The sequence below is a fragment of the Choloepus didactylus genome, chromosome 7, assembly GCF_015220235.1.
Source record: "Choloepus didactylus isolate mChoDid1 chromosome 7, mChoDid1.pri, whole genome shotgun sequence".
Classification (NCBI taxonomy): domain Eukaryota; kingdom Metazoa; phylum Chordata; class Mammalia; order Pilosa; family Megalonychidae; genus Choloepus; species Choloepus didactylus.
Window position 1 is genome coordinate 30,380,493 of NC_051313.1, and position 27,210 is coordinate 30,407,702.

The 27,210-nt window shown below is 37.9% G+C and overlaps 1 protein-coding gene across 4 annotated transcripts in view; it reads left to right on the forward strand.

Moving 5' to 3' along the window:
* The window catches only part of FAM184A (family with sequence similarity 184 member A), a 159,719-nt gene that overhangs the window by 59,396 nt on the left and 73,113 nt on the right, over window positions 1-27,210 (forward strand). For all 4 annotated transcript variants that reach the window (XR_005217983.1, XM_037843921.1, XM_037843919.1 and 1 more), the window contains exons 2-5: window positions 20,413-21,267; window positions 22,032-22,167; window positions 23,703-23,884; window positions 26,116-26,313. Coding sequence is in view for 3 of the 4 variants with exons in the window: in XM_037843921.1 (XP_037699849.1) it covers window positions 20,413-21,267; window positions 22,032-22,167; window positions 23,703-23,884; window positions 26,116-26,313 (1,371 nt within the window). In the remaining variant the exon portion in view is untranslated. The remainder of the gene's footprint in view (window positions 1-20,412; window positions 21,268-22,031; window positions 22,168-23,702; window positions 23,885-26,115; window positions 26,314-27,210) is intronic.

The following is a 27,210-nucleotide window of genomic DNA, read 5'->3' on the forward strand; positions in this document are numbered from 1 at the left end:
TATGTTAAAGTTTGGCAGCACAGATTCCATTGCCTGGAATCTGAATAATAGTCTTGTATTAAGACTTCTGTTTGCTGTTTCATGAGTCAATTTAATTTTTCTGTTGAAAAGCATGTATTCTACATAACCACAGAGGAAAATACCTTCAACATTACTAGAATTTATATATATGTTAAACAAGATTTTTCCAAAAATAACTAGAGAAACACATTGAGAGCAAATATTTCTTTAAAGGTAATTTTTTCCTAGAACAATTAGATTTTATTGCTCTTTTAAAATTAGGGTTTTATAGTGCCCTTGGATTAAATAAATTCGAATGAGGTGGTGGTGGTGTTGTTTTTTTTTTTTTTGGCTAATGACTTGTAAATGTTTCATTTGGACACAAGTCTGTGGCTGGAATCATTTGATTACATTCATGAAGAACATCTGCTTTTGGATTTGTAACAAAAGAAACTGGACCAAAGAAAATAATGGAAGTAATTCATTGCCAGGACTAAACTACTCCATATGGCTAGCATCTGTTCCTATTTACTCATTCAATTCCAGCTCTTCAGTGTGTCTTTACGGTAGATCCAGTTCTTCAGTCATTAATGGAAAATGAATATGTGGCTGAATATTTTATGAGAATGTGGTTTAAAAGGGTTTACATCTCCCACCAACATATAAAACACTGTTAAAATAATCTTTAAATATTTAATTGGCCAGTTAAAATAATCTTTAAATATTTAGTCCACCACACTCACAGCTCTTAAAAAAATCCCCTCCAGTTATGGGCAGTTCAGGCCTTCCCTTTGACTTACAAAGTCCACTCAGAAAAAGAAAAGTCAGTAGTTCACAGGGACATCAATTATTACTCATCAAACCCCCTTGAAGGGCTTGCCACACACAGGGAGTATAGTTTTTCTAGGGATTAAGCCTATTGTAAACACTACAAATACATTAATTTCTATTTTTTTTTCTTATTTGTTAATGGCTTCAAATTGAGTATACATAATAAAATAGGGACATTGGGTTGGAAAAGGGTGGGAGGAAGGGTAATATAGGAAAAGCAGTATGCCGGTTTGAATGTGCTGTGTCTCCCAAAACACATTAACTTGGATGTAATCTTGTGTGGGCAGAGGTATCAGTGTTGAATAGATTGTGATTCTTTGAATGTTTCCATGGAGATGGGCCCCACACAACTGTGGGTGATGACTCTGATTGGATAATTTCCATGGAGGTGTGGCCTCGCTCATTAAGCATGGGCCTTGGTTAGTTTACTGGAGCCCTATAAATGCTCGGACAGAAGGAGCGAGCTTGCTACAGCAAGAGGGATACTTTGAAGAATGCACAGAAGCTGAGAGAATAGCTGCAGAGAGACAGTTTAACAGCCATTGAAAGCAGACTCTTGCTCTGGAGAAGCTAAGGGAGGACAGATGCCCCAAGAGCAACTGAGAGTGACGTTGTGGAGAGAAGCTGAAGCCTAGAGAGGAATGTCCTGGGTGAAAGCCATTTTGAAACCAGAACTCTGGAGCAGAAGCCAGCCACGTGCCTTCCCAGCCAACAGAGGTTTTCTGGACGCCATTGGCCATCCTTCAGTGAAGGTACCCGATTGCTGATGTGTTACCTTGGACACTTTATGGCCTTAAGACTGTAACTGTGTAACCAAATAAACCCCCTTTATAAAAGCCGATCCATTTCTGGTGTTTTGCATCCCAGCAGCATTAGCAAACTAGAACAAGCAGACTGATAAATGAACCCCTATAATGTGGTATTAGGATCCTTTTTACCTGAGTAGATAGGATGGATTGAAAAAATGCAACAGGAAACTTCTACAAAGAGGAACTTTGTATAATTCTGTAAAAGTCCAAAAGTCATTATCATATACATTCTACAAGACAACTAGGCCTCGTCTCTTTGAAAATGTCAGTGTCATGAAATAGTGAAAAAATGGCTGGAGAGTTTTTTCAGATTAAAGGGACAAATTGTATGACATCTCAGTACAATGTGGGATCCTTGATTGGATCTGTATTGAAAAAGAAAAGCATTTTCTTACATTTTGTTATTTCAGTAATTGGGTAAACTTGAATATGGGCTTTGTATTAGATAATATTCTGTTATATTAAATTTCCTGGGTGTAAATTGTCTTTTGTCTTAGGAAGTATATTCTATAATATTTAGGAGTGATGAGCCCTGATAGCCCCTTACATTACAGGGGCACATTAATTAAATGTGTTTTGAAGTTGTTTTTTCCTTAGAAGTGATAGAATTACAAAAGTTCCTACACATTTTCTTATCCTTCAGTATTTTTTCCAAATGGTTCAGAAAAAAGAAAGTTTACGTCTGGGTATGTGTGTGTGCTGTGCATACTTGGTGCTGAAAAAGCTTGGGATGTTTGGTTTCTGACATTCATTTTACACTAAATGATGTTCTGTGGGTTTTGCTTCTTGCTTTTTTTCTGTAGTCTAGAATACCTGCTTATTTGTTACCTCCTCATTTTAATTTTTTTTTCCTTCACTTTGTCTACTTTATTTGGCTAGCATGGAACTATTTGGGACTAGTTTTTGATGCAGTTCTATAAGCCCTTTGATTTATTTTCTTACCTAGTAATGATTTGTCCTGTAATCTAGGTAATCTAGATAGCATAAATAAATATTATTGATCATAGTAAAATAGGTAAGAAAATATGGAGGGATTTGTGTAATTTTATCACCTCTAAAGGATATATATCCTTAAAACACATTGTTCTAGTTTGCTAATGTTGCTGGAATGCAAAACACCAGAGATAGATTGGCTTTTATAAAAAGGGGTTTATTTGGTTACACAGTTACAGTCTTAAGGCCACAAAGTGTTCAAGTTAACACATCAGCAATCGGATACCTTCACTGGAGGATGGCCAATGGTGTCCGGAAAACCTCTGTTAGATGGGAAGGCACGTGGCTGGCGTCTGCTCCAAAGTTCTGGTTTCAAAATGGCTTTCTCCCAGGACGTTCCTCTCTAGGCTGCAGTTCCTCAAAAACGTCACTCTTAGTTGCACTTGGGATATTTGTCCTCCCTCAGCTTCTCTGGAGCAAGAGTCTGCTTTCAACGGCTATCTTCAAACTGTCTCTCATCTGCAGCTCCTGTGCTTTCTTCAAAGTGTCCCTCTTGGCTGTAGCTCCTCTTCAAAACATCACTCACAGCTGCTCTGAGTTCCTTCTGTTATGTCAGCTCATTTATATGGCTCCACTGATCAATTTAGACCCACCCCGAATGGGCGGAGCAACACCTCCATGGAAATTATCCAGTCAGGGTCACCACCCACAGCTGAGTGAGGCACATTCCAAAGAGATACTCAAAGAATTACAATCTAATCAACACTGATAACGTCTGCCCACACAAGATTACATCAAAGATAATGGCGTTTGGGGGACACAATATATTCAAACTGGCACACACATTTTATTAATGTTCCCCTGTAAAGTGAGGATATCAAATTAGTGCTAATATTCAGGCCCCAGCAGGAGAACCATTTTATAGATATGTAAGATTATCTAAGTGATAATCAGTAATATTTGATACTGTGTGAAATTATCTTTGATAATTAATAATCAGTAGTATTTGATACTTTGTGAAATTATCTTTGATTATTTATGAAAATTTTACTTATAGGGATGGTCCGGGAGTGACTTTGGATATAAACTGGGGGACAGAGCTCTGGTCTAGGTTATTGCTCTGGAGCAGATGGAACAGAAGCCAGAGTCCTGCAGCTTTTGAGAAGAAGGTTGAGACAGCACTACTGTTTAATTTTGATGTCTTAAGGCCAAAGTAATCTTTTGGTAACTAGCTTGTCTAGAACTGCAGGTTTAATAATAAAAATGGATCAATAGAAACATATTCTTCCATTGTTTCAAATGTACCAGATTTTTTTTTAAAAAAGTATTGAATCTGGGAGAGGATCTAAATAGCAGCATAGAGAGGAGTGGAAGCTAAGTAGTCCCCCTGAAACAACTAAAAAAAAACCAGAAACAACTAGTAAATAATCCAGAATAACTGCAGGGGGACAAACATGACCGTCCACTCATCATACACCAACCTGAATTGGGAGGAATGCCTGAGATCACAGCATAAAATCTGTAAATAAAAACTGTGGATCCAAATCGAGAGATCCCTCCCCCACAGCCCGAGCTACAAAGCCTCGTGGTGCCAGAGAGAAGCTTTCTCCCAGCAAGCGAGTATAGCTCAGCTGAGCTCCAACTGGGGTTTTAATTAGCCAGTGTGGACTGCTCACTACCAGGTATGAATCCCCAACAAGTAGACAGAGGCTTTGGGTGATAACTGACCTTGGAGAGCCGGAGGGTCACCTTGGACTAGCTCTGTTCCTTTTTTGACTCAGTGGAGAAAGCCTCAGTCATTTTCAGTTCCCAGTTCTGTGACCCAGACAAGGGTATAGCACAGGCAGAGAGAGACCACTGAAATGCTAATGACCTCCCCCTAGGGTGTCTATCTTCTCTAAGAGGAAAGGGGTGGGGCCCAGCTTTACTACCTCCCTTTCATTCAGAACTTACACCAGACAAGAATTATAGGCTAACAGGTGCCACCTGCTGGGCAGAAAAGCACAGTGACTGGAGGTATCACAGGGTGTACCAATTTTCTAAGACACACCCTCAGGGAAACCAGATACTGAATATTTCTTCCTTCTGGTACCTTAGCCCATTCTGGTCTGGGAGGCCTGATTGGGGTAACCAAGGAAACCATGCCTAGACAACAGAAAACTACAACCTACACCAAGAAAACTGAGGTTATGGCCCAGTCAGGGGAACAAACTGCACTTCAACTGTGGTGCAGGAATTGAAACAACTAATAATAACTGAATTCAAAAAGTTTATGGAAGATATGGCAAAAGAGATGAACCGTATAATGAAAACACAGGATGTACGTAAGGTAGAAATTGAAAGTTCAAAAAACCAACTGGCGGAATCTATGAAATGAAAGGCACAACACAAGAGATGAAACACACACTGAAAACATACAACAGCAGATCTCAAGAGGCAGAAGAAGACGCTCAGGAACTGGAGAACAAGGCATCTGAAAGCCTGCACACAAAAGAACAGATAGAGCAAAGAATCGAAAAATTTGAACAATGTCTCCGGGAATTTAAAGACAAAATGAAAAGCAAGAATTTACATGTCATTGGTGTCCCAGAAGGAGAAGAGAAGGGAAAAGGGGCAGAAGCAATAATAGAGGAAATAATCAATGAAAATTTCCCATCTCTTATGAAAGACATAAAATTAACGATCCAAGAAGCGCAGTGTACCCCAAACAGAATAGATCTGAATAGGCCTATGCCAAGACACTCAATCATCAGATTATCAGACATCAAAGATAAAGAGAGAATCCTGAAAGCAGCAAGAGAGAAATGATCTATCACATACAAAGGAAGCTTGATAAGACTGTGTGGATTTCTCAGTAGAAACCATGGAGGCAAGAAGGAAGTGGGGTGATATATTTAAGATACTGAAAGAGAAAAACCACCAACCAAGAATCCTATATCCAGCAAAACTATCCTTCAGATATGAGGGAGAGCTTAAAATATTCTCTGACAAACAGACAATGACAGAGTTTGTGAACAAGAAAACTGCTCTACAGGAAACACTAAAGGAAGCACTGCAGACAGAAAGGAAAAGACAGGAGTGAGAGGTTTGGAAAACAGTTTTGGGAGATAGTAGCACAGCAATGTAAGTACACTGAACAAAGATGACTGTGTATATGGTTGAAAGAAGGCGGCTGGGATCATGTGGGACACCAGAACAAAAGACAAACGATAAAGACTGGGACTGTGTAACTCAGGGAAACCTAGGATGCTCAACGATTGTAATAAAAGGTACAAATATGTTTTTACATGAGGTAGAACAAATGAATGTCAACATTGCAAAGTGTTAAAAATAGGGTGGGATTGGGGGGAAATACAATCAATGCAAACTAGAGGCTAGAATTAACAGAAACATTGTAATATGCTTCCTTTAATGTAACAAAAGCAATATACCAAAGCTAAATGCATATGGGGGGTGGGGAATAGGGGAAGGGTATGGGACTCCAGGCATTGGTGATATTGTCTGACTCTTTATTCTACTTTAGGTTAATGCTGTCTTTCCTTTTGTCACTTTCTAGCTATCAAGTTTTTTTGTTTGTTTGTTTTTCTCTCTTTCTCTTGCCTTTTTCTTTTGCCTCTCTGCCTTCTTTGACTCTTCCTCCATCTTTGTGGAAGAAATGTCCTTATATAGAGAGTGGCAATGGTGCTCAGTACATAAAATACGTGGCTATACAGGGAACCAACGATTGTTTACTTAGGACGGAATGTATAGTGTTTGAACAAAACCATCTCAAAAGAAATGGGTTGATGAAGAAACCTTGAGGGCACTATATTGAGTGAAATAAGGCAGACACATAAAGACAAATATTGCAGGGTCTCACTGATATGAACTAATTATAATATGTAAACTCATAGACATGAAATATAAGTTACCAGGATATAGAATGAGGCTAAAGAATGGGGAGTGGTTGCTTATTATGAGCAGAATGTTCAACTAGGGTGAACTTAAATATTTGGAAATGGACAGGAGTGATGGTAGCATGTAATGAGAATAACTCACAGTGCTAAAAGATGTGTGAAGGTGGTGGCAAGGGTAAGCTCAGAGTGACGCATGTCACCAGAAAGAAAGTTGGAGGCTAAAAGATGGGAATGTGTAAAACAGTGAATCTTGTGGTGACCAATTTCCGTGATTAACTATACAAATATTAGAAATCTCTTTCACGAACTAGAACAAATGTATGTCACTATAACTAGAGGTTAATAATAGAGAGGCATATAGGGAAAAATATATAACTATTGCAAACTATGTACTACAGTTAGTAGTATTTTAACATTCTTCTTCAACAGTAACAAATGTACTATACCAAAACTATGAATCAATAATGGAGGGGGGGGCGTGGTTAGGGGTATGGGAGGATGTGAGTTCCTTTTTTTTGTCTTTGTTTCTTTTCTGGAGTAGTGAAAATGTTCTAAAATTGAAAAAAAATAATTTTGTTGATGGATGCACAGCTGTATGGTGGTGCCGTGGGCAATTGATTGTACACTTTGGATCTTTGGATAGTTTTATGGTATCTGAACAATCTCAATAAAAAAAAATTAAAAAAAAAAGTATTGAATCTGAGATTGCCCCTTTATTACTTTGTAAAGCTTCCTTGTGCCTCATGTTGTATTTACATACTATGAGGGAGACTCCTTCTGTCTCTCTGTCTGTCTGTATGTCTCTGGCATTGATTAGAAAGGGAAAGTGAAACAGTATCCAGAATTTATCAAGTAGGCAAAAAATAAAGATTGAGACTGGCAGGAAAACCATCGAGTGGAGGGACAGTGATGAGAAGAGTCTCCTTGTGGTTGCCGTGTGACTGATTCTGTCTGGCGTCAGGAACAGACCTTCTTGGATGGCTCCCCGGGGCCAGCCTCACCAGGGGTGGTAGCATCATTTATGGCAGATGGAAGGAAGCTGTCGACAGCTCAGTGCACTCTAAGGTGATCGATCACATCTCTCTATCATGGAGGAGTATGAACCAGTCAGACGGGAGTTGCCATCTTCCCTCTCCACCTCAACTCTCAGTCTTTATTTCCCCTCTTCTCAGGAGGAATTTTCCCTGCACTCAGTCAGCACCAGTCTTCCACCAGTGCCAGCTGATCCTGCCTCAGACTTTCTCCTGACTTCGGCACACCAATTATCCCTTTCTCAACTGCATTTTCAATCTCTCTTTAAAAAAAAAAAGGCTTTCCTGGACTCGGCTGCCTCCTGAAGTCATCATCCTAGTTGTCACTGGTTATCTTCTTTCTTTTTGCCCACCATTTCTTAGAAATTGCCTCCACCACCTGGCTGCTCCATTATTTCACCATCCGCTCATCCACTTTCTCCACTTGTCCTCTAGCTTCCGCCCATACCACTCTACTGAGCTACTGAGTGGTGCTCTCTCAAGGATTACTGTCTGGATTTCTGTGCAGCCTTTGCCACCAACCACTCTGACCATCCCCTGCATCTTGAACCCCAGTGCCCTGCCTCAATCCCACTGGTATTCACCTCTCAGCACACTGCCCCATCTGTGGGCCCGCATCTGCTCACGGTCCTGTCCTCATTCTCTTCCGCTCTTTCTCAGTAGTGTCCCCCTCCAGATCTCATCCAGCTGACAGGAGCATCCGCAATGTGGGCCTCGTCTGCCTCCAGCTCCGCAGCCCGTCTTCTCCCCAAGTCCTGTGCTTCCTCATCTTTGTGCCAGTCACTCTTGCTATTCCTTCGGCCTGGAATTCTCCCTTCTATAGCTTTCCCCTAACATTTTGACTAAATTAAGAGATTCTGGTTAAGATAAAATAAGCATTTTACTCAGAATTAAAGGAATACTCAAACATTATCATAATCCCATCCCACTACAAAGACTTGTTTTGTATTCTTCCTCCTTTATATGACTTATCAAAATTTTACTTTGGCTAATTGAGTAAATATTTCTTTAAGGTCAGTTTCCACTAAGCTTCATGAAAATAGAAATCATGTACACTCATCTAGTTGACTCTGGTATTTCTTGTGCCAATTATCGTTTTTGGCACATAGTAGCTATACAGTAAATTTTTGTTGGGAAGAATTAATGAAGTATGGAGTGACCATTAAAGATTAGCCAGTAATCTGTCAAACTATCTAGATATTTGGGTTTTTTATATTTTCTTCAAAATTTATAGCTTTTTTTAAAAAATTCATTTTTATTGAGATATATTCACATACCATATAATCATCCAAAGTGAACAATCAGTTGTTCACAGTACCAACACATAGTTGTGCATTCATCACCCCTATCTAATCTATAAACATTTCCCTTGTACCAGAAAAAGTGAAAAAAAAAAAAAAATAGAAGTAAAAAAGAACACCCAAATCATCCCCCCCACACACCCTATTTTTCATTTAGTTTTTTGTTCCCATTTTTCTATTCATCCATCCATACACTGGATAGAAGGACTGTGATCCACAAGGCTTTCACAATCACACTGTCACGCCTTGTAAGCTGCATTGCTTTACAGTCGTCAAGAGTCAAGGCCACTGGGTTGTGGTTTGATAGTTTCAGGTATTTATTTCTAGCTACTTCACTGCACTAAAACCTAAGAAGGGTTATCAATATAGTTCATAAGAATGCCCACCAGAGTGACCTCTCGACTCCATTTGAAATCTCTCAGCCACTGAAACTTTGTTTCATTTTGCAACCCCCTTTTGGTCAAAAAGATGTTCTCAATCCCATGGTGTCAGGTCCAGATTCATCCCCTGGAGTCATATTCCACATTGCCAAGGAGATTTGCACCCCTGGGAGTCAGATCCCCACGTAGGAGGGAGGGCAGTGAGTTCACCTGCCGAGCTGGCTTAGCACGAGAGAGGGCCACATCTGAGCAACAAAGAAGTAATCAGGGGGAGACTCTTAGGCACAATTAAAAGCAGGTTTAGCCTCTCCTTTGCAGTAACGAGCCTCATAAGGGCAAGTCCTGTGACAGAAGGCTCAGCACATGAAACCTCCAGTCCTCAAGGTTTGCGAGAACAACAGCAACCATCCAGGTTACGAAACCCAACACCTCTGCATTTTCCTCCAGCTCCTCAGGGGGGTCCTGCAAATTTATTTTTATTCTCTGCCCAAATTACTTTGGGATGTAGCATTATTTCACACTAACCTATGCAAACCTACCAGGTCTCACTTCCTATTAAAAGTTCATGTAATTATGGTATTTGAACAAACTGTACAACTTAAATTGTTTAGGAAATAGAGATCTTGCACCAACTAACCATCTCTTCCCTTGGTGTAACATGGAATTTGAGGTTTTAAAACACAGTCAGTCTTGTCCTTTACCCTTTGGCCCGATTTGCCCTAGTCCTAACCACATCTGTATAGCTTCTTTTTAATAAGTACAATGATTAATATTCGATATTCCTGAAAAGAATTTAAGTATAATTTTTATAAATCTGATTTTTAAGAAAACTTGCAGGGTATCTGTTGGTAATTAAAAAGTGGTCCTTGAATTTTCTGTTTCTATTTTCATTCTTATATTTTTCTAAAGCCAGGGCATTTGGAATATTGATTCATTCTTTTAGCACTGTTAATGTTAATTAAAATGTTTAATATTTTCTGATTATAATAGTAACATGCTCAATATAGAAGGTTTAAAAATACTGAATATCCAGTTAAAATTTGGTTTGTTTCTTTACACATTTTTAAATATGTATTTTGATACCTATGGACATTCACTTTTTTCCTCTAAAAAATTGTATCTTACTATATATAACATTGTGTGTCTGCATTATAAACTTATTTATTTTTTTAAAAAATTTATTTTGAAATAATTCAAACTTACAGTATAGTTACAAAAATAATATAAAACCAATACAGAAAATTTCAATTATACCCCCTACCCAGACACCCAGATTTACCAACTTTTAACATTTTGCCACATTTCTTATATCATTCTATATCTATCCATCTAGCTGTTCTTTTTCTAAACCTTTGAGAGTAGGTTGCATATATCATGCTCCTTGAATGCTTAATACTTCCTTAAGACTAAGGATATTCACTTATATAACCTCATTAAGTATAATTACCAAGTTCAAGAAATTTCACGTTGATATAAATCATACAATCTATATTCCATTTTTTCCAATTATCCCTATAATGTCCTATAGTCATTTTCTCCTTTGTTATTAGATCTGGTCGGCCTAGGATCATGTATTGCATTTAATTGTCATTGTCTCTTGAGTTGCTCTTTTTTTTAAATTGCTGAATTATAAATAAACTTAACACAAACTTTCACGTCTTAACCGCTGCCAAGCATATAATTCAGTGGGATTAATCATATTCACAGTATTGTGCTGCCCTCACCTTCTAATACCCAAAATTTTCCATCACCCCAAACATTGACCCTGCGCCCATTTTGCGTTAACTCCCCATTCCTCAGCCCCCTTATAAACTGTACTCTCTCTACACTCGGTCTCTATGAATTTGCACATTCTAGATATTTCATATAAATGGAGTCATACAATATCAGTCCTTTTGTGTCTGACTTATTTCATTTAACCTGATGTCTTCAGAGGTCTTCCATGTTGTAGAATGTTTCAGAATGTCATTCATTTTTACCGTTTAATAATATTCCATTACATGTATATATCACATTTTGTTTATCCATTCAGTTGTTGATGGACATTTGGGTTGCTTCCACTTTTTGGCTATCAAAAACATCGGTTTACAAATATCTGTTTGGGCTCTGCTTTCAGTTCTTTTGAGTATATACCTAGGAGTGGGATTGTGGCATCATATGTTCTATGTTTAACTTTCTGAGGAAGTGCCAAAATGTTTTCCACAATGGCTGTACCATTTTACATTCCTACTAAAAATGTTCGAGGGTTTCTATTTCTCTGCATCTTCACCAGCATTTATTATTTTCTATTTTTTCAATAATAGCCATCTTAGTGGGTATAAAGTGCTGTGGCAGATTGAATTATGTACCCCAGAAAAACATGTTCTTTTACAATTTTTTTAAGAGAAGTTGTGGGTTTACAGAAAAATATGTATAAAATACAGACTTCCCATATACCACCCCACCACCAACATGTTGCATTCACGTGAACATTTGTTACAACTGATTATGGCACTTTTTAATAATTGTACTATTCTTTTTAACAGTAGTTACCTTTGTTACAATTACTGAAAGATTATTAAAATAGTACTATTAACTATAGTCCATAGTTTACGTGTATTTCCCCCCATATACCCTTCTATTATTAACACCTTGTCTTAGTATTGTACATTTGTTATAATTCATGAAAGAACATTTTTATACTTGTGCTATTAACTGTAGTCCATCATCCACAGTAGGGTTCACTGTGTTATACAGTCCTGTGTTTATCATTTAATTTTATTCTAGTAAGGTTTCCATTTTTAACCACATTCACCTATATAATTCGGTACTGTTAATTACATTCACAGTAATGCACTACTGTCACCACCATACATTTCCAAACCCTTACAATCAACCTAAATAGAAATTCTGTATAAATTAAGCATCAACTCCCCATTCTCTAACCCCAGTCTATCTCCTGGTAACCTGTATTCTAGATTGTAACTCTGTGAGTTTGCTTATTATAGTTAGTTCATATCAGTGAGATCAAACAATATTTGTCCTTTTGTGTCTGGCTTATTTCACTCAACATAATGTCCTCAAGGCTTACCCATGTTGTTTTGTGCATCAGGACTTCTTTTCTTTTTATGGCTGAATAATACTCCATTGAGTGTGTATACCCCATTTTGTTTATCCATTCATCAGCTGATGGATACTTGGGTTGCTTCCATCTTTTGGCAACTGTGAATAATGGCACTATGAATATTGGTGTGTAAGTATCTGTTCAAGTCCCTGCTTTCAGTTCTTCTGGGTATATATAGACTGGGTAGGAGAAATCCCGAGTCACATGGTAATTCTCTGCTTAGCTTCCTGAGGAACCACCAAACTGTCTTCCACAGTGGCCACACCACTTTACATTGCCACCAGCAATGACTGAGTGCTCCTATTTCTCCACATCTTCTCCAACACTTGTAGTTTTCTGTTTTTTTTTTTTAATAGCCATTCTAGCGGGTGTGAAATATCTTGCTGTGATTTTGATTTGCATTTCCCTAATAGCTAGTGATGTTGAGTATCTTTTCAGGTGCTTTTTAGCCATTTGTATATCCTCTTTAGAGAAATGTCTGTTCAAGTCTTTTGCCCATTTTTTAAAATTCAGTTTTATTGAGATATATATTCGCATACCATACAGTCATCTGTAGTGTACAGTCAGCTGTTCACAGTACCATCATATAGTTGTGCGTTCATCACCCCAATCTATTTTTGAACATTTCCTTATACTGGACAGAATCAGAATCAGAATAAAAAATTAAAATCAAAAAGAACACCCAAATCATCCCCCCCAGTCCCGCCCTATTTTTCATTTAGTTTTTGTCCCCATTTTTCTACTCATCCATCCATACACTGGATAAAGGGAGTGTGATCCACAAGGTTTTCACAATCACACTGTCACCCCTTATAACCTACATTGTTATACAATCGTTTTCAAGAGTCAAGGCTACTGGGTTGGAGTTTGGTAGTTTCAGGTATTTACTTCTAGCTATTCCAATACATTAAAACCTAAAAAGTGTTGTCTATATAGTGCATAAGGATGTCCACCAGAGTCACCTCTCGACTCCATTTGAAATCTCTCAGCCACTGAAGCTTTATTTCATTTCATTTTGCATCCCCCTTTTGGTTCTCAATCTCACGATGCCGGGTCCAGATTCATCCCCAGGAGTCATACCCTGCATTGCCAAGGAGATTTACACCCCTGGGAGTCAGGTCCCACATAGGGGGGAGTTTTGCCCATTTTTTAATTGGGTTGTTTGTGTTTTTATTGTTGAGTTGTAGGAGTTCTTTATATATTCTGGACATTAAGCCCTTATTGGATATGTGGTTTTCAAGTGTTTTCTCTCATTTAGTAGGCTGTCTTTTCACTTTCGTGACAAAGGCCTTTGAAGCACAAAGTTTTTAATTTTGAGGCATCCCATTTATCTGTATTTTCTTTCATTGCTTGTGTATGGGTGTAAAGTCTAAGAAACCATTGCCTAACACAAGTTCCTAAAGATTCATCCACACATTTTCATCTAGGAGTTTTATAATCCTGGTTCTTATATTTAAGTCTTGATCCATTTTGAGGTAATTTTTGTGTATGGTGTGAGATAGGAGTCCTCTTTCATTCTTTTGCATATGGGTATCCAATTCTCCCAGCACCATTTGTTGAAGACTATTCTTTCCCAATTGAGTGGACTTGGCAACCTTGTCAAAAATCATTTGGCCAGTAAAGGACAAGACTGACTGCATTTTAAAACTTCAAATTCCATGTGAGACCAGGGGAAGAGACATTTACTTGGTGCAAGAGCTATATTTCCTAAACAATTTAACTCTCACAGTTTGTTCAAATACCATAATTACATGGAACTTTTAATAGGAATTGGGCCTGGTAGGTTTGCATAGGTTAGTGTGAAATAGCAACACATCCCAAAATAATTTGGGCAGAGAATAAAAATATATATGCAGGGCCTCCCTGAGGAGTGGGGGGGAGAATGCAGAGGTGTTGGGCTTCCTCACCTGGATTGTTGCTGATGAGAACTGGAGGTTTCATGTGCCGAGCCCTCTATCACGGGACTTGCCCTTATGAGGCTCGTTACTGCAAAGGAGATGCTAAACCTGCTTATAATTGTGCCTAAGAGTCTCCTCCTGCGTACCTCTTTGTTGCTCAGATGTGACCCTCTCTCTCTCTAGCTAAGCCAACTCTGCAGGTGAACTCACTGCCCTCCCCACTACGTGGGATCTGATTCCCAGGGGTGTAAATCTCCCTGGCACCGTGGGATATGACTCCTGAGGATGAATCTGGACTCGACATCATGGGATTGAGAACATCTTGACCAAAAGGGGGATGCAAAATGAAGTGAAATAAAGTCTCAGTGGCTGAGAGATTCCAAATGAAATCGAGAGGTCACTCTGGTGGGCATTCTTACGCACTATATAGATAACCCTTTTTAGGTTTTAATGCATTTGAATAGCTAGAAGTAAATACCTGAAACTATCAAACTGCAACCCAATAGTCTTGACTCTTGAAGACGATTGTATAGCAATGTAGCTTACAAGGGGTGACAGTGTGATTGTGAAAGCCTTGTGGATCACACTCCCTTTACACAGTGTTTGGATGGATGAGTAGAAGAATGGGGACAAAAACTAAATGAAAAATAGGATGGGGGGTAATTTGGGTGTTCTTCCTTACTTTTATTTTTTATTCTTTTCACTTTTTCTGGTACAAGGAAAATGTTCAAAAAATAGATTGGGGTGATAAATACACAACTATATGGTGGTACTGTGAACAACTGATTGTACACTTTGGATGAGTATGATATGTGAATATATCTCAGTAAAACTGAATAAAAAAAATCAATTGGCCATAGGTATGTGGGTCTATTTGTGAACTCTCAGTTCATTTTCATTGGTCAATGTATTTATCCTTGTGTCAGTACCATGCTGTTTTGACTACTGTAGCTTTGTAATATGAAAAACATGTTTTCTTGATCTTATCTGTTCCTGGAAGTGTGAACCCACCGTAAGTAGGACTTTTTGGAAGATGATATTTTTAGTTATGGTGTGGCCAACTAAATCAGGTTCGGCTTTTATCAGGATTACTGGAGTCCTTTATAAGCATAATGAAATTCAGACATATCTAAAGGAAGCCATGGGAAAAAGCCAGAAGTCAATGGAACTCAAAGGAGAAAAGAGAAAGCATAGCCATGTGCATTGTCATCTGACAGAACAGCCAAGGACAAAGATCACCAGCAAACAGCCCCAGAATGCCAGTCTTCAGGAAGAAAGCATTGCGTTGCTGACTGACACCTCAATTTTGGACTTCTCCTGTCCTCAAAACTGTGAACTACTAAATTCCCATTGTTTAGGACAACCCATTGCAGTGTATTTGTTTGGCAGCCAGGAAACTAAAACAAGTGGTGTCTGGGGTTTTGATTTGCATTTTCATAATGGCTAATAATGTTGAAAATCTTTTCAAAAGCTTTTTCTTGTATCATTAAATATTCTTTTAAATGAGATGTGTATAAACATACCATCACTTATTCAACTCTTCTCCAACCTTAGCAATGTTAAAGCCTGTTGGTATAACATACAGCAATTGAGATCCAGTTAAAATATTTTAAGTTAATATAACAGACATTTTATTACTAATGAGTTACTAATGAGAACATATTTATAAATTATCAGCAATGAGAACTAGTTAAGAAGTGACTTATTTTTACCTAGGTAGCATTTTTAAAACTAGGATGTAGAATTGTTGTCATTTTCTGTTGGTTAAGATTACTTAGAAATCTTCATAGAAAAAATATTACTTATTATTGCTTATCATCAAGGAATACGTAGTTAAATTACGCATTATTGGCATAAAGTGGAGTTATGAAATTGCTGTAATGATTGTATTATCCCATTTTATGAATGTTCATAGTTTCAGAAAAACTGAAAATTTCTCTTAATATCTTAAGATTAATACCTAGTTTATGAGAAGATTCTTTAGAGAGTTTCCCTTTCCTATTTGAAAAATTATCCAAATTTTATGGATGATTATGATTCTTATTGAAGTTATTTTAAGATTAGTCTCATTCTCTCTGTGAATTAATGGTACAACTAATAAGGAAGGCTTACCATCTTTTAGTGCTTTATATTTTTCCAAAAAATGTATAACAGCATTTTAAAATTTTCAGTTTATCTTCTAACAAGGATGTTGCAAGGATAGAATAAATATGATCTATTTTTAATATCTGAGAAACCTGAAGCTTGGAGAAATTAAGTGATTTTACCTAAGGTCAAAAATCCAGTTACAGTCAGTTCTGCTATGTTGTCATGTGTTCTGTGTTTTCAAAGAACGTAGGGAGTTTTTATATTACTTTGGTCTAAGAAGTAGTATTGAGTCAGAGAAAGATAATAATTAACTGGTTACTCTTGTAATTATATAGAAAAGTGAACAATTGAAAGATATTATATCCAGTCAAAGTTGACTTGGAAATTCATGTGAACATTCTTATTTTAAAATAATGTTAATTTAATAGTGATGTATTTCAAATGATCATTTACCAGAGCACTATTAGTTTGTTCTTATGCTTGGCATCCTTTTAGTTTTCCTTTTTATAATTTTAGAAACTTGTTTTCACTTTTTCTGGGAGATAACAATATATGATCAGTATGACGATGCATTTCTTTTATGTAATAGAGTTTCGGAATCACATAATTGGTTTTTTCAATGTTTAAGTTGTAGTGGAAAAAGCCCAGGCCTGAAACTGAAAACCTAGGTTCTGGTTCCAATTCTGCTACTTGATGCCACCATGTGACCTTGGACACATTATTTTAACATCTATGTCTCATTTCATCATGTTAAGTTGAAGATGGTGATATTACTAACACTCGTGGAGTGCTTACTATGTGTCAAGCTGTATTGACACATAAGCTGTATTAGCTCACTTAATTCTCACAACAATCTTATGTTGTGAATTCTACTATTATTAAACCATTTTTACAAGTAGGGAAACTGAGGCACAGAGCAATTAAGTAACTTGCCCAAGGTCAGTCACATAGGTAGTGAAAGTAGCAAGATTTAACCAAAGATTTGAATTTATGGTACTAAATAATGTCTAACACATTCAGTAAGTGATAGTGTTACTGTTACCATCTTCATCTTAACATAATGAAATGAGACATAAAGTGATGCTTATGGTTCTGAATTGTGTACATTATTTAGTAGAGAATAAACAGAGTGCAAATGCAGATCCCTCTCTCTCTCTCTCTCTCTTTTCCTATCAATTTTGGATGATAAAGTGGCTTGTCTATGTATAGATTAGAACGGGAGTCCTTTATATGGTCTTTTCTGCTGCTACTCAATTCTGCTGTTGTAGGAGGAAAGTAGCCATAAGCAATATGTAAGTGAATGAGCAGAGTTGTGCTCCAATAAGACTTTATTTACAAAGACAAGCAGCACCCAGATTTGGCTTGCAGGCTATAGTTTGCTAACCCCTGGATTACAATGTCAAGTTGGAAGAGAGCCTCCTCACCATAAAATTTCCCTGTTATTTGTCGGATATATTCTTTGCTTTTGTGTGCTACTGTGGGTTTATATCTTGTTTCAGTTTGCTAAAGCTAAATATATCAGAAGTGTATTGGCTTTTACACTGGGGATTTATTAAGTTACAATTTTACAGTTCTAAGGCCATAAAAATGTCCAAATTAAGGCATCAAGAAGAAGATACCTTCTCTGATGAAAGGCTGCTCACATCCAGGGTTCCTGTGTCAGATAGCAAGGCACGTGGCCGGTGTCTGCTGGTCCTTCACTCTAGTTTTATTGCTTTCAGTTTCTGATTCCAGTGGCTTTCTCTCTGAGCATCTGTGGGTTCTCTCTCAGCATCTCTGGGGCTTTTCTCTTTCTCTGCTCTCTCCAAATGTCTCTGCCTTTTATCCTCTCATAAGGGACTCCAGAAAAGGTTTAAGACCCACCTTGAATGGGGTGGCTCACATCTCCATGGAAACAACCTAACCAAAAGGTCCCATACACAACAGGTCTGCACCCACAGGAATGGATTAAAAGAACATGAAGTTTTCTGGGGGTACATAACAGCTCCAAACCGGCACGTATCTCCAGCTTCTTTTTTGAGCTCTCTAACACATTTCTCCACGTTTCCAAGCTTGTCATCAAGTCACCAAACATTTACTAAGTTTCAGGAGTTAGTGAATGGTAATGAATGGGAGGTGGTGGATATAAAGAAAAGATAGATTCTCATGGATTTGTGTAGTTTTTGAAGGCTTCTTAAAGGGAGCAGGACATGAGCTGGCTCTTCAAAGACTGAAGGGAAATGAATTGTTAAAAAAAAGAGAAGAGTATTTGAATAAATTGTTCCCAGAGGGAAGCTCATATATGACCTTCCTCCCCATTTCACTCTCAAAGATAGGGCATCCCACTGTTGGTCATTTCAAAGACTATTTCTTGGAGCCAAGTGCTAAAGGTTTTGCTCTTGGAATTCCATATCTCTGAATTATCTTATCCTTCCATGTGGTAAGATAAAGCAGGGGAGGGTGCTGATCTGCCCTGGGCAGGCCTGAGCCTGTGGCCAGACCAGCTCTGCTCTGGGCACTGTGTCGGAGGGGCTTCTCTGGCTGGTTGGCTCGTTTTTCCTTATTGCCCCTTTCAGTCTTTTCAGGCTGTCAACAGGGTAGGCAGGTATGGCCCCTTGGGTTATAGGCTACCTTTAAGCTTGCTCCTGGACTAGGTAAAGGGAGTCTTGTGGGATCTGTGTTACCTTATTAGAGACATTAACCGGGAATTGTCATTGGGGTTAAAAGACAGAGAAGGGGAGAGAGAGAGTCTGTGAATAAGAATTTATTTCTCTCCTGTGCACACATTTTTCCTAGAGGGCCTTGAAGTAAAAGGGGTAGATGTGGCAAGACAGATGGGTTCCTGCCATCCCTCAAGTCTGTTTACTTTTGATATGATTGCATCTCACAAAATAGGGCAGATTGGGTATGTAGACGGGATGAGTCAGTGAGCCAAAGCTCCATGTAGGAGAGTAACGCCCCTGCAGTGGGCTAGCCTCCAAGTGTGTGGTTCTCCTTCTGCAAGTGCAGCTGCAGGCCTACAGGGTGACAGCCTGTGCTTAGCAAGCAGGATCTGGAGTACTAAGGATATTTGGAGAGCCAGGTTTTCTTCCTCGATTGCCTCAGGCCGCATGAACAAATTCCCTACAAGAAATGACAACATTTTTGCATCTTTATCTCAGTTAGATAGTCTGATGCTGGAATTCATTTCTAAAGCCAGAGTAGGAGCCCATTAAAATGAGCTCCAGGGCATTGATTTTTAGCTTTTGTATTGTTGGACTATATAGTTTTGACTGTCCTAGCACTACTTCCTTTTTACGCTAGAAGAAAGAAAGTGATCACATCTCTAAACGTTGTAGCAGTCATGAATATTGTACTGTTTGACCACTTTGGTGTGGTGGAGAGCATCAAGGAGCATGTAAGAGTGGGAGCATTATTATACAGGGAATATGTTGTCATTTAGAGTTAAGGTTGGGGTATTGTTAAAATGGTATTGTTAAAACTCAAGGGCTAAAATAAAATAAAGATCCAGAACACTGGCTCTAAGAATTGGGGTTGCTTGGAGGCAGAGGGAAAATTAGGCAGAGTTAAAAATGACAGCATTTGATAAATGAGCAGAAAAGGACTAATTGGATTGTGTAAGATGACCACTAGGAACTTGGGAAAGAAGAAGAGCAGCTTTAAAAACAGGCCGTATAGGAATCAGTAAAGGAAATTTCAAAATTTAAAATGCACAGGACATTAAACAGATGAAAGAGCCCTTGGGAAGACTTAAGGCCTTGAGTTTCCACTCATGAGAGTCTCTCCTATTCTAGGACACCAGTGTAGGGCTTCCCATGAGGCTTTTCTCCCAAACCCCAGGACAGCCCCAGTAGGCTCAGCTGGGCCTCAGGGAGAACTCTCAGGCTGGTGGCCTTTGTCCTTTCCTCATTGTTTCATTTATGGTATAATAGTCTTAATTTTGAATGCTTGAAAGTCATGGTTTAAAAATCTTTAAAAGCAAGTCTTCTTAAAATTCTGACAAAATAAAAATTTGCTAAGCAAATCAGTCTATGAGCACAAAAATAATTGCATGAAGTTACTGGAGCCAATATTATGTCTATAGAAAAATATCAATACAAATGAAAGAATTGTTAGAAAGAAAATGATTTACTCAATTCTTCCTCTTCTTTAAAACCATGCAGGTAATATATGCTTTGAACACTAAAAATGATGAGCATGAATCTGCAATTCAAGCCTTCAAAGATGCTCATGAAGAAGAAATCCAACAAATTCTTGCCGAAACAAGAGAAAAAATATTGCAATATAAAAGCAAAGTAACAGAGGAGACAGACCTTAAGAGAAAGATTCAGGTTTTAGAAGCATCACTGGAAGATCATGTAAAAATGAAGCAGCAGGCTTTGACAGAATTTGAAGCTTACAAGCACAGAGTTGAGGACATGCAGCTTTGTGCAGAAGCCCAGCACGTCCAACGCATAGTAACCATGTCAAGAGAAGTTGAAGAGATTAGACGGAAATTTGAGGAAAAGTTACGGAGCTTTGGACAACTCCAAGTACAGTTTGAAAAAGATAAACGATTGGCTCTGGAAGATTTGCGAACTGCTCACAGACGGGGGATCCAGGAGTTGTTGAAGTCACAGCAGGATCATAGTGCCTCAGTCAGTAAAGGACAGGAGAAGGCAGAGGAACTGCACAGAATGGAGGTGGAAGCCTTGAACAAAACACTTGAAGAGCTAAGACTTGAACGGAAAAAACTGATTGAGGATTATGAAGGCAAGTTGAATAAAGCTCAGTCCTTTTATGAACATGAGCTTGATAATTTGAAAAGGTCACAACTTTTTACAGCGGAAAGCTTGCAGGCTAGCAAAGAAAAGGAATCCGATCTTAGAAGAGAATTTCAGGGACAAGAAGCAATTTTACGGAAAACCATAGGAAAATTAAAGACAGAGTTACAGATGGTACAGGATGAAGCTGGAAGTCTTCGTGACAAATGCCAAAAGCTGCAGGTAGCTCTTGCTACAGCAGAGAACAATGTTCAGGTAAGTAAAGAATATGACATTTGAACACATGGGTCTCCCCACTCCCCACCTCCCAGTTTCTCCTTAAAGATATTCATTTTGTAGACTAGAGAGTCATCTGGTTGACTTGTAATCAGCTTCTTTCCATTCAGAGCACTTTAAACTTTTTTATTTTTCCATTTTGTTTTTTCCGACTTTTCTTTTTGTGAGAAAATAATTGAAAGGGATAGTTTTTATTAACCTGTAGCTATTATTTCATACTAGAGTTTCAAATATTAAAGGCCTAGAAAAGTTAAATTTAAAACTTTGCTGATTGTTATGAAGGGATATATTTAAATAATGTATTCATTTTTTCCATAAGTGATTTGGGGTAGTTAAAATGTTGCGCTTAGGGTTTAATTGTGTTTTTTCCTTTGCCTTCTTTAATAATGCTGTACCCATCAATTGATGTAGACACTGAATAAGAAATTAAGATCGTCTTATAAATCTGAATTAAGTAGGGATATGGCAGAAGTCTGAAAAAGAGCCAGAAAGTCTTTATAAGTTATGCTTTATTGATATAGAAAATTCATAGCTATGTTTTAAATATCTGTCACCATTACAATGGATTAGAAAAAGGTAGACTAGCCTCTTGTGGTTGTGTCATATGATTTATGAAATTACCAAGTTATAAGCATCATTAATCCTTAGAGATTTAAAAGTAGGTATAGTTAAGTAGGACTTTGTCAGTATCAGAATTCAAATGAATTATTTAGCTTAGCATCATTCTATTTGATTTTTCTTAGGCTCTTCAAAAACAGCTTGACGATACCAAGAAAGGAGAAATGGTCTTATTAAGCAAGCACAAGGAAGTGGAGAGTGAGCTAGCGGCTGCCAGAGAACGTTTACAGCAGCAAGCTTCAGATCTTGTCCTCAAAGCTAGTATGTCTGACCACAGTTCTTGGTGTATTCCTCAGCTAAAACCAATACTTAAATATTAATTCAAGACAAAATTCATCTTTTCTTATCATATTTTACACATACAAAGACCTTTTTGCATATGTTAAAAAAAAAGGAACAGTACTTTCAAATATAAAAGTATATTTTCAAATATAACAGTACTTTCAAATGGACTAAGTATTCCTAGGGTAAATATTTCCATTTTCTACAGTGAGACAATTATTTAGACTCTAAATATGTTAAATGACTGTGATATCTCATTTACTTTACCATAATATAAGCAAATGATAATTTATTTTTTGGAATATATTTTTATAGAAAAATTAAGAGCTAGCAAGTAAAACCACCAATAAACCAGTCACTAAAAGAAAAACGAAGCACTCTAAGAGGCTTTGTCCTTTAAAAACATAGATTCGAAAGTATTTAAAGTAGTGGAACTATATGTGAATTGCAGTGCCTCATTTCACTGGGCTTACTTTTAAGGAGTGTTCTGCGTACTAACCCTGAGTTGCCTGTCCTGACCTGACTGATGTGCTCTTTATGTGGACTTTACTAGAAGAAGTGGGTGGCATGTCAGTTCTGAAGTCCCAGTTTGTCCCAGTTTTTAGGTTACCAGGTGAAGCTATTTGAGCTGGTTGCTTGCAGGTGTCATTTGATTTTGATAGGCTCATCGGTGAATCCCAGATTTCCCTTCCACTGAAGTAGTAGCGCTTAAACTTTAATTGTCGGGCTACACTCCCAGAGTTCTGATTCAGTAGGTCTGAAGTGGGCTGAGAATTTGCTTTTCCAACTCGAGTTCCCAGGTGCTGCTGCTGCTGCTGCTTCAGGAACCACACTTGAGAACCACTGCTCCAAGGCTTGCTTTCTGAGACCCCCTTCTCACACTTACTGTTCATCTGTCTCTCTCTCCTCATTCTCGCCCATATTTTTTTCTTTTTTTCTTTTGTTGTTCATTTTATTCTTTTCTAACCTTGCTTTTCTTATCTCTTACTTGGCCCTAGATCTTTCTGAAACAAATTCAGTTTCAACCAAACTGCTGTCTGCCATCTTTACTCTCTACATACATATTACTTCCTTTTTATGTTATTGAGAAAAGAAGAAATTCAGAAAGAACAAATTATTCATTTTGGCTCCAGACTTATTAGTCAGTGCATTCTTTCTTACCTTGTTTTACTCCCAGGAGACTTATACACACCCCTCAAGAGTTGCTCCTACTTCAACGTTGGTATAGCTTGCAATCTTAAAAAAAAAAAAAAAAAATGGAATGGTACCTTCTCATGTGATGTGATGTGGAAATGGACTTTCTAATTTGAGTTATTCTACTTGGGTAAGAAGTATTCCCAAAGTAAATGTTTCCATTTTATACAGTGAGGAAACCAAAGTACTATTTGTACATGCAAACCATTTGGCTTAAGTATCAAGTATAACTGTGTGGTTAAATATACACTGTATGACACCACAGTGTATCAGATTTTTAAATTGAAGGGATTCTTTTTTTTTTTTTTTTTTTTTGGTAGGTCACATTGGAATGCTTCAAGCAACTCAAATGACCCAGGAGGTTACAATTAAAGATTTAGAATCAGAAAAATCAAGGGCCAATGAGAGATTATCTCAACTTGAAGAGGAAAGAGCTTTTTTGCAAAGCAAAACTCAGAGTCTGGGTGAAGAGCAGAAGCAGCAGATTCTAGAATTGGAGAAGGTAAAAAGGATCAGAAGACCCTCTTGCTCCCCGGCCCTTCCCCATTAATAAATAAACAAAAAGGAAGGGAAGGTTTAGTTTTTTTCTTTGTCAGATTTGAAGTATTTGGAGTGTTTACTCCCACTCCATAGTAACAGTGTATTTCTTATTCTAATAGTTGTTTTTATTTTAAGGACGAAGTATAAAGTTGAACTATCTCATATTGTGTATATGTTCAAAATCTATGGATAACAATCTCTAATATAAAAGCTTAATACATTTCAGCCTATATTCTAAACCAGAAAGGGAATAAACTCTTGTTTCAGTGGAGTGTATAATCATAGTTAATCACATATGTGTTCCTATAAATTAAATCTATTGTTGCATGTACACCTAGGAAATTTTTATAAAACTGAAAGAGGTGACAAGTATCAAGCTCTGAAAATTCACATACCAATATATTTACTTTCTAGATTAAACAAATAAGATGTATCATTTATAGAATAATTACTGAATATTTATTCCAATTTTTCAGATACTCGCAATACTGTGTGGGAGTTTTGGATGCCCTTTCTCCTTCCCTCAGCAACTAAGTATACTGAAAGATGTCTGTTCTCTTTGCCTTTTGCTCACCTCACTAGTGACATGCTAGTTGTTCTACTTGGTGGATCTTATCCTGTTGTGGTACTTGCTACCTGTGGATTCTGGAATGTCTCTCTTCTCTTGGCTCCCAGTATTGCACACTCTTTTGGCTTTTTCTCATACCCCACTGGCCTTGAAATCTTGTTTGCAAACTTGCCTCCTCCTTCTGTTCTCTGAATTTTGGTATTACCCAGGGTTTTCGTCTTACCTCACAATCTCATCTGTTCCAGTAACATCAGCTATCACTTGTTCAGTAATAGCTCCCAAATCTTCTCCCTGAAGAGCTGAACTTGAGTCCCATGTATTCAACTTCCTACTAGATATCTCCATTTATGTTTTTCACAAGGATCTCAAATCAGCATGTCCAGAACTTTTTCTCCTTGGTATAGTAGATCCTTTAAACCAGTAGCACTACAGTCTGTCTAGTTAAGTCAGAAACCTAGGAGTCATTCTTGATCACTCTGTTTCCTTAACCTCCTGTCTGGTAGCAAATACTGTTGGTCCTGCTCCTTTCGTATATTTTTATTCCATTCTCTCCTCTTTATATCCATCTGTAGATCTGAGGTTTGGTACTCATTTCTTGCCCAGATTGCAGGCGCAATCTCCTAACTGCTCTTCCAGCCTCCACTCAGCATGCTAGCCTGCAGTCAAGACTATTTTTAAAATATGCCACTGAAATTCCAGTGATTTCTCATTCCCTTCAGAATAAAGTCAAAAAGTCTTCAGTAAGACAAAGAAGGCTTCTTCTCATCATTTCACTCCTGCCTACTTCTAAGCCTCATTGTTCACCCCTCCCAGCTGTGCATCCACGTTCTGTCTATCTGCTTAGCTGGCACCACTTACTATCATCCAGTTCCCTAAACTTCATCGCCTGCTTTACCGCTTCTCCTCTCTCCAAATGCTGGAAGGCAGTAGAAATGGTTATGGATGCAGGCTTTTGACACCAGGACTAGGTCTGAAATTTTCTCATCTGTGTTTACTAACCTTTTCTTTACAAATGAAGAACAACAACTTTGTGGACTAGTTGTGAGAATTAAATGAGAGGACATGCCATCATCAGCTCAGGGAGACCTTCCCCCACCCCCACTCTTTTCTTATTTCCCACCCCATCCAGATTAGGCTTTCCTGTGTGGTCTTATAGCACATGATATACCACACCCCTTTCATAGAACTTATAAAAATATATTGCTATTGTCTTTTGACTTACCTTTTTTTTCATCACTAGACTGTGAGTGCTTAAAAGGTACATAACTGGTACTCAATAAAATTGTATTGCATTATAACACTTGAGTGGTGTATTAATGAGCTATTTTGCATAGTATTTTGCATTACAGGAACTCTTTCTGTCTTAAGCTTGCAGATGTACTAACTCACATTTATTTCTAACCTAGTAATCTGTTTTTTTCTCTTGCATTAAAATTTTGTTTATTTTGCCTTTGCCAACTTGTCACATTCTGAGAACATTAGTGATGTATTCTCATATTCCAAAGTCTATATCCTGTAGCTCTCAATTCATTTAGGTTTACATATTTATTGGGTACTCAAAGTACTAATAGCAACCATGAAAAAAGCAGGTTCCAATTAGTGATCTTTATTTGTTTTGATTTTAGAAAGTAAATGAAGCCAAGGAAACTCAACAAGAATATTATGAGATGGAGCTAAAAACCCTACAAAATAGATTGGAAGAGGAGATGGCTCAGTTAAATGAGGCCCATTCTAAGACTTTGGAAGAATTAGCTTGGAAGCATCATATGGCAATTGAGACTGTCCACAGTAATGTAATTAAGGATAAGAAAAAACTGTACCTGGTGAGTAAAAATTCAATTTAGCTTTGCTTTGTAAATTAATAGGGGTTCAGGAATAATCCATTGGGACCTGTATTGTGGAGTAATGGTTTGCTTCCATGTGGTGGTGGCAGTCCTTTAATCATTCTTTAAATCATGGTTCAAAGAGTACTTATCAAAGGTTGATATGGAATGTAGTTTATTGAATTGATATGATGCATTTCAACTTTGTATAAGCCATAATAGAAACATTCCCTCTGATTGCAAGCTGTCTCTTCAGAGACAACAGTAGGTATGCTCCTCAGGAAGCCTAGACTAGGTGAAGCACTTAATTTCATGTAGACGGTTCCCTTCCTTGGTGTTTTAGTCTGCTTGACTGCCAAAATGCAGATACCATAAAATGTGTTGGCTTTTACAATGGGAATTTATTAGTTTACAAGTCTGTAGTTCTGAGGCCATGAAAATGTTCAAATCAAGGCATCATCAAGATGATTCCTTATTCCTGAAGACAGGCTGCTGGTGATCCTGGACTCCTCTACCACATGGCAAGGCACATGGCGGCATCTACTGGTCTCTGCCTTCTCTTCTGGGTTTCACTTCCAGATTCTGGCTTCAGTGGCTTCCTGTCTGTTTCCATGACTTGCTCTCTCAGCTTCTGTGTCTTTCTGAATTCATCGTCTTATAAAGGTCTCCAGTAAGAGGACTAAGACCCACCTGGGGTCCTCAGCTGAAGTAACCTACTCAAAAGGTCGCACCCACAATAGGTCCTCACCCACAGAAATGGATTAGTTTTAATAATATGATCTTCTGGGGTGCATACAGCTTCAAACCACCACACTTGGGAAAATGATTTATGTTTTGTTTTCTTTCCTTTCTTAAGTAATACATGACAAGGCAGTTGCATAGAATAATAAGCAAAGG